Source organism: Elephantulus edwardii, unplaced genomic scaffold, assembly GCF_000299155.1.
Source record: "Elephantulus edwardii isolate Elephantulus edwardi_28Jun2011 unplaced genomic scaffold, EleEdw1.0 scaffold00120, whole genome shotgun sequence".
NCBI lineage: Eukaryota > Metazoa > Chordata > Mammalia > Macroscelidea > Macroscelididae > Elephantulus > Elephantulus edwardii.
Window position 1 is genome coordinate 3985544 of NW_006399870.1, and position 8809 is coordinate 3994352.

An 8809-nucleotide genomic window follows, 5' to 3' on the forward strand; every position below is an offset into this window, starting at 1 on the left:
TCTTTAGTATCTTGAATTCTTCCTTGTGCTTTGGCTTCTCTGTGCTCCATTGCAGTTTTCAGAGTCTTTTCTGACATCCATTTTGGTCTTCGCTTCCTCTTCTGTCTTTGCAATGACCGTTTGCACTCTTCCTGGATGGTACCCTTGATATCCTCCCATAACTCATCTGGTCTTCGCTCATTAGTGTTCAAGGCCTCAAACCTGTTCTTGAGATGGTTCTGCAATTCACGTGGGATAGACCCAAAGTCATATTTTGGTTGCCTTGGATTTGGTTTAATTTTCCTCAACTTCACCTTGAAATTGCCTATGAGTAAGCCCTCTAGTCTTTCTCAAATTATGTAGTAATTTTCTAAATGGTTACTCCCAAGTGCTGTGTTCGATTCCATCATGTTAATGAACCATAATTTCTCTGTCCATTCAATTGTGGTTGGACTGTCAGGTTGTTTTAATCTTCTTGTGATTGGCAATAATGCTGATGTGAACATGGGTGAACAAATCTTCATTTATGTCTCAATTCTAATTTCCTCAGATTATATTCCAGCAGTTGGGTCATATGGAATTTCTGTGTTCAGCTTTTTGAGAAAATGGCAGACTACCTTCCAGAGTGGTTATATCATTTTCAATCCCACCAACAGAGCAGGGTGTTTTGACCCATGGCTGAGTTTGCGTGCTGCTGAGTGAGGGGCACTCTTGTTACAGACCACAGAGAAATGATGAGAGGAAGCACAAATCTGAATGTGGATGCCAATCTGAATGTTCTCAACTTGGTTATTGTAAAGAAAGAGGAGAAGGAAATTCCAGGACTGAGTCATACCACTGTGCCTCGTTGTCTGGGGCCCAAGAGAGCCAACAAATTAGCTTCAATCTTTACAAAGAAGATGATGTCTATCAGTATGTTGTGAGAAAGCTACTGAATAAAAAGGGCAAGAAACCCAGGACCAAAGCGCCCAAGATTCAGCATCTTGTTACTCTACCTGCCCTGTAGCATATGCGCCAGCACATTTTGCTGAAGAAACAGCGTACTAAGAAGAAAAGAGGAAGCTGCAGAGTACACTAAGCTTTTGGCCAAGAGAATGAAGGCCAAAGAAAAATGCCAGGAGCAGATTGCCAAGAGATGGAGGCTGTTCTCTCTAAGAGCTTCTGCCTCCAAATCTGAATCCAGTCAGAAATACAATTTTCTGTGTGTGGCAAATAAATGAGCTCATCTATTAAATCTAAAAGAAGTTAAGGAGCCAAATAGGAGATTTCAAAGGGCAGCTTGGGAAGACAAAGTATTACAATAAAATGTGCAAGGAGCTGGAGTTGGAAAATCAAAAGGGCCAAACTGGCTCGACATTTCTTAAGCTGAAAGAACTAAAGAACAAATTCAAGCCATGAGTTGCAGTACTTAAGGATGCTATGGGCAGAATATTGAATGATCCTTGAAGCATTGAAAGAAGATGGAAGTAGTAGTATACAGAGTCATTGTACCAAAAACAATTGGTTTACACAGAAGAACTTCATGAAACCATGTGATCAGGAGGCAGTGGTGATGAAGGAGGAAGTTCAGACTGCTCTAAAGAACTTTACAAAAAATAAAGCCCCAGGAATTGATGGCATACCAATTGACATATTTCAACAAGCAGATGCTGCTCTGGACATGCTTACCGGGTTGTGCTGAGAAATCGGGAGGACAACTACCAGTCAAACTGACTGGAAGAAACTCTATATTTATTCCCATTCCAAAAAAAGGTGACCCCCAACAGTGTGAAAATTACTGAACAATATCATTAATATCACACACTCGCAAAATCCTGCTGAAGATTGTTCAAGAATGATGATAACAGTACATTCACAGAGAACTACCAGAAATACAAGCTAGGTTTAAAAGAGGCTGTGGCTCTAGACACATTGTCACCAGTGTCAGATGGATCTTAACATAAAGAAAAGAGTATCAGAGGAATGTCTTAATCTGTGTTTCATTTGACTGTGATTGCAACAAACTGGCTAACCTTGAGGAGAATGGGAATCCCAGAACACTTGATTGTGCTCATGCAAAACCTGTACTTATACCAGGAAGCAGTTCTCAGAAGAGCACAAGGAAACACTGGAAGGTTCAAAATCAGGGAGAGAATGTCCTGTTTCCATACCTTTTCAGTCCGTATGGAGAAAAGGTCATTTGGGAGCCTGGGCTTCTTGAGGAGGAATATGGCATCATGATTAGAGGAAGACTCCTCAACAACCTTTGTTACGCAAATGATACAACCTTGCTTGCTGAAACTGAGGAGGACCTGAAATGCTTGCTGCAAAAATTCAAGAATTTAGTGTTCAATATGGATTGAAGCTCAACATCAAGAAGACACAAAGATTCTCACCATTGGGCCAATTGGCAGCATCGTGATAGATGGAGAAGAGATTGAGGTGTTAGTAAGTAAGCTTGCTCAATTCCACAATCAACTCTTTTGGCACCAGCAGTCAAGAAATCAAAAGATGAATTGCACTGGGAAAATCTGCTGTCAAAGACCTCTTCAGAGTACTGAGAAGCAAAGATGCCAGTCTAGAGACTAAGGTACGCCTAATCCATGCCATGGTCTTCACAAGTACTTGCTGCATATCAGGGAACTGGACAATGATTTAGGATGACAGAAGAACTGGTGCCGTTGAGTTGCAGTGCTGGAGAAGAGTGCTGAACTTACCGTGAACCACCAGGAAAACAGGTCTGTCTTGGTGAGGGTCAAACCAAGTCTCTTCATGGAGGCTAGGAGTTTAAAGCTCCATGTGACATACTTTGGCCATGTGGCCAGGAGGGATGGTCCTGGGAGAATAACATCATGCTTTAAAGGGTGGAGAAAAGACATTGGATGAGATGGATTGTTGCAGTAACTGAGGCCGTGGAGGTAGATGTGTCAGAGTCATACTGATTTCAGGATAGGGCAGGCTTCAGAGCTGTTGTACATAGGGTCACTATGATTTGCAGGCAACTCAAGGGCACATACAGCAATCACCTGGTGAAATGTGTGGATCCTGCTTCAGCTTTCTGCATGTAGCAGTCCAGTTTTTTCAGGATCATTTGTTGAAGAGGTTGTTATTTACTCATTTGATAGGTTTTGTATCACTATTGAATAATAATTCACCATACATAGATGGGTTAATTTCTGGGTTCTTGATTCTGCTCCATTGATTTGTGTGCCTGTCATTGTACTAGTACCATGGTGATTTTGTTATTACAGCTGTATAGTAGGTTTTGCGATCAGAAAGTGTTATGCCTCCCACTTCATTTTTGTTTCTCAGAAGTGCATTATTTGAGATCTTTTTCCACTCTCTAAGTAAACTTGGTAATTGCCTTCTCTCTCTGAAAAATTAATTTGCTATCTGAATTGGGATTGCATTAAACATGTACATTGCTTTTGGTAGGATTGTCATTTTCACTATATTGAGTCCTCCTGTCCATGAAAAGGGAACATTTTCCCATTTATATAAGTCTTTTGTTTCTTACAGAAGTGTTTTTTAGTTTTCATTGTAAAGGTCTCTTGTATCTCTACTTAGTTTATTCCTAAGTATGAATTTGTGATTCGCTGTTGTAAATGGTGTTACTTTCTTGGGGTTCTTCTCTGTGTTCTCTTTGTTGCTATAGAGGAATCTCACTGACTTTTGTGTATTGATCTTGTGTCCTGTCCCCCTAGTAAATTGTTCCACTACCTCTAATGGGGTTTATGGTTGTGTCCTTGGAGTTTTCTGATTTCTATCATATCATCTGCATATAGCAACAGTTTCACCATCCCTTTGCTGATCTGGATGCCTCCTATTTTTGTCTCTTGCCATATTGCCCTAGCAAGTACTTTCAATACAATATTGAATAGGGAGCAGTAACAGTGCGCATCCTTGTCTGGCCCATGTTTGGAAAGAGAATGTTGGTTTCTGAAGGTGTTGACTTGATATTATCTGACATCCCTGATTTTTGCCTTCACTCTCTATGGCTTACCTTTGGGATTTCTTTTGTGATCTGTAAAATGGGAATTATGATAAATGCTAACCACATGGAGTCATAAGTTTATAGCTACAGTAAAATTTCTCATAAAAACCTTTTTGCCATTGAATTGGAACCAATGAATATGACCCTCCAGGGGGGTTATTCGGAGGTAGTAAATTGCACAGGAGGAGATTGCCCATCTTTTTCCCTCAGAATTGCTAGTGAATTTGAATTTCCAGATACTGCATTTGGATTAGCAGTGCAGCATTCTACACCACCATAACTCCTATACTAAAATTAAGTAATGTTTAAAAATGCATTTAGTAAATACCTTTTTGTATTATATTTGGTTTTATTTAACTATTGTAATTACAAAGTGAATAAACAGTTCTGGTGGCCTAATGGTAAGAAGTTAGGTTGTTAACCCTAAGGTGTGTAGTTCGAATCCACCAGCTGCTCTATGGGAGACAGAGAGGCCATCTACTCAAGTGCAGTTTAAAACCTCTGAAGACTCACTGGAGGGTTAACTGTAAGTCATTCCTGACTTGATGGCACACATCAACATTGTATAACGTAACATAGGACTTTTTTATTTTAATTGTGAATTTAATGAAAATTTACAAAAAAGTTAGATTTTCATTCATTCATTGTTGCAACATGTTCCTCCCTCCCCCAGTTCACTTTTTTAAAAAAAATAATCATTCACCATTGCACAGTTCCCTCTCCCAGTCCTCTTTGCAGTGTACCTCTTCTTCTGGATTGTTGTCTTAACAGATAGTTCCTAATCATATATTCATTTAAACAGTTGCGTCCCTCATCTGTTCCAATACAGTGTTCACTATTGATCTGTGCTTTCCCTCCTCCTTTTTCTGGAAGAGTATTTCAGTTACATTCTTTGCATTTTTGAACAGTTCTTATTTTTGCCCTAAGTTCTGGCTAGAATATGCATGAGTTACATAGGAAGGCTAAATGTTATCATATTATCTGCTTGCATTTCTTTTCCTGTCCTTTTATTTTTGTGAATAATTATTGTTGTTGTTGTTAAGATCCACAGCAATAGAAAAATACCAGTTCCCATTTCTTCACATACAGTTCTATAAAGCAGATTATGTTCTTCTAATTGTGACTTTTTCTTGCACTCATTTTTGGGAATGTTCCTCCTCCACTAATAAAATCTCCTTGTCCTCTTAGTTTTCCTCTTGATCCTTCAAGTAGCTAGCTGTTGCCAGTTTGATCACCTCTTAGTAGTCTTAATAGAGGATAAAGGTCAACGCCACCCATTTCCTTTATACTATTTCCATTGTGCATTTATTAAGCACCTGGTAATTATCCAGGAGACTTGCTCCTAATGTTCAGCCAGAAACTGTGTTAAGCTGCCTTATCTGTACATGGGTTGACCTGATTGACTCCATACTGTCTGAGGCACATAGATTTGTCATACCTTAAATGGAATTTTATTTTCTCTTCTAGGTTATCAGTTGTATTTTCCATCAAATGCTGAATGTAATATTAATGCTGGAAGGCGGAGAAGGATCTCATCGCTCTACTCTTACTATCACTTCACAGGCCATTAGTAGTAGAAACCATGCAGTCCAGTTCATCAGGTGAAATGTACTTGTTTTGGATTATTATTTTCATCACTGTCAGTCTTCTTTACCCCCTACTGACCAAGATTTCTTCCACTTTGTTGAGGGCATATGATGTTACCAGCTGCAGTAATAGTTGTGATATCATGCAATAGTATTTTATGCAAATAAACTTAACATTACAAGTAGACCATACCTAAGAATTACCATTATTTCTCTTGCATTAACGTTTGGAGATGGAATGTAACATTCACTATAGTAGCATGGAGCAGGAGGCATAAGGCAAAGAGGTACGCTCAGCTACCACGAGATAATACTGTGCCGAATTCTCTTTATATTTCCCAAAGGATAACATCTCTCAAATTTAGTGTGTGGTCAAGGAATACTGTGAACTTCTACCTTGTCTCCTTCGTGACTACACATGTCTACTTGGTGGCAGCTCCAATGCTGTGACAGCCAGTATTTAAGACTTTTTGGTTATGATACTTTACATCTTTATTCTGTTTTCTACTAAAGAAGCTACTTATAAAATTGAAATAAATTATTAGTAGTATTTACACTAGTAAAGGCAATGGTTTTTTAAGATAGAGTAAGAAAATATCACTGTTTTGCTTAATAATGGATGTATTTTAATACGAGATGTGTTTTTCTTTTAAATAGCTTACTTGTGGATGAAATGAAAGAACGTATATTCCCAGTCCTCCGTATCTTGCTCCAGCATATTTGTGCTAAGGTATTTGATTTAATAATAGCGCACAAATACAGGTACATAATATGGATGTCTAAGAGCCTGATTGGTGTAGCATGCTGTGTGTTGCTTTGCTCACTGAAAGTCCTACAGTTAGTTTGTGTACACTAGCAACTCCATGGGGGACAGTCTTCTCTCATAAAGATTTACAGCACTGGAACCTGATGTGGGGGGGCGGGGTTACTGTGAGTCAGCAGCATTGGTTTTGGTGGAACTTTGTGTCTGATTTCTTTGTTTATTTTTAAAAAGTCTATGCGTGAAAGTGTTTTGGGGGGTGTATTTATACTGTGTGTAGTTGTTTTGGGGAATGAGTGTGTATCATTATTAAAGTGTTTAATAGCTGAATACAGTGTAGTATGTTACATGTTCCATAACCAAATAAAAGGTCAGTGATTCCAAACCGCCAGCTGATGTGGGGGAGACAGACAGGCAGTCTATACTTGTAAAGATTGTAGCCTTAGAAATGTGATTGGGAGTGAGTGTGGATCAGGATTGACTTGATGTCCATGGATTTAGAGGTTTCCCTAGATATGATGTCTTTTTTTAAAAAAAATTTTTTTTGGAAAATTTTAAACATATACTAAAGTGTGGACAAACCATCACACACTCATTCAGCTTCAGTATTCTTGTGCCATTGACACATAATCGCTTCCTGCAATATGAACATAGACAAGGTTTTTTAAAAAGCAAATTCAATATTATTTTATTCATAAATATTTTCATTTATATTTCTGAAAGTTAATAATCACAAAATAATTGGAATGTTAACACAGTGATACAGTAATTTCATAATATCATTGACCATCAAGTTGATGTTGAAATTTCCAGGATTCTAAAATTTTTAACAGTTTGGTCAAATGATTATTCACTTAAAGTCCCTGGATCCCTGAGTCCATAAACTCCCTAAAATTACATCCTGAATTTATATAAAGATTTTTGGGAGAGAGACTTCGTAGATTATTTTGTAATTTTATTTTTAAATGAATTGGGAAAGTAAAGTGTGTTAGTCATTTATATTGCTTCTAAAGATCACTGATTTTCAACTTGAGTTAGAACAAGTGCTTTAGATATCCTGTAGGTGGATATTAGCTGGATGGCGTTTCTGTTTGTGTTTTAGGTGGTTGATAAGTCAGACTACAGGACTTACGCGGCTCAGTCACTAGTCCACTTGCTCAGTAAAATTCCTTCCGTGGAATATGCTACATTCATTTCCTGGCTTTACAGATACTCCCGAAGTTCAAAGGTAGGAGAATAATCTGCATGAATCTCTGATCTTGACTCTGTAAACTTCTAATGACAGCCAGATCTGAAAATGTAAAATGTTTCTTTGGTTTTTACTCCTGTCTGATGTTTCTTATTTTGTTTTACCAGATCCCACACAGGGTTTTTACTCTTGATGTTGCCTTAGCTCTGTTAGAACTGCCAGAAAGAGAGATGGATAACTCTCTCTCCTTGGAACATCAGAAGTTCTTAACACATAAGTTCTTAGTACAGGAAATTATGTTTGACCGTTGTTTAGACAAAGCACCTACTGTCCGCAGCAAAGCGTTATCCAGTTTCGCACATTGTCTGGAGTTGTCTGTTGTGAACACATCAGAGAGTATGCTGGAACTTCTCATTAGCAGTAAGTATGGTAATTGTTGTCATGTGAAACCTGCCATGTGCTTATGCTGACCAAGAGATTCAACTCAAAACACCAGCTCTTTGCCATCCAGTTGAGACTGCATAGCTGAGATCCTCACGAAGAAATTAGGCTGCACGAAATGAATAGCTATATAGGATGTATTTTTTTACTTTCTTAAACCTATTTTAGTGTATTTTGGCATGTGACGTAATAAATAAGCTTGCACTGCAATCCTGAAGAGGTGCAGTTCTAATCCACCAGCTGCTCTGTGGGAGGAGAATGGACAGTCTCCTCTCGTGTGATTAACTGCCTCTGAAAACCCGCCAGAGGGTTAGCTATGGACTTGACAGTACACAACAACAATACATCTAAAAGTCCTTTTTAGTCTTTCATAAACGTATTTTAAAAGTGAGAATGTTATTTACCCTAATAGTACTTGACATTGTTAGACATAGAATTGAATATATTAGATCTAATGCCCATTGTCAGTGATTTAGAACTTGTTTTCCTTACCCATAGGTCTGGATTTCTTGAGTTTAATTCCTCTGTGGATATTTACTCAGGATATACAACACTGACTTTTTTCTTTTTTCTGCTTAATTTTAGGCCAGATAAGTTCAGGAATAGGGAATCATCCTGGTACATTACTGAGAAATTCATCAGGTAATGAATCAATATTTTTAAATATTAAAAAAATTAACTTTTTAAACCTAAATTAGTAATACTTGAAATATTTGTATTTAATAATATCCTTTCCCGCCTTTTATTGGGCAGAATTTAGATTTATTTAAATAATGGTATGTTGTTGTTGTTGTTATGTGCCGTTGAGTCGTTTTCGACTCATAGCGACCCTATTCACAACAGCCCTAAACCCTGCTCTATCCTGCGCCAACCGCACTGCC

At 38.1% G+C, this 8809-nt stretch overlaps 1 protein-coding gene across 1 annotated transcript in view; it reads left to right on the top strand.

The window, feature by feature from the left end:
• The window catches only part of NCAPD3 (non-SMC condensin II complex, subunit D3), a 133575-nt gene that overhangs the window by 35255 nt on the left and 89511 nt on the right, over window positions 1-8809 (top strand). Inside the window, exons 9-13 of the mRNA XM_006892853.1 lie at window positions 5420-5553; window positions 6196-6268; window positions 7401-7526; window positions 7655-7907; window positions 8514-8570. Coding sequence (XP_006892915.1) covers window positions 5420-5553; window positions 6196-6268; window positions 7401-7526; window positions 7655-7907; window positions 8514-8570 — 643 coding nt within the window. The remainder of the gene's footprint in view (window positions 1-5419; window positions 5554-6195; window positions 6269-7400; window positions 7527-7654; window positions 7908-8513; window positions 8571-8809) is intronic.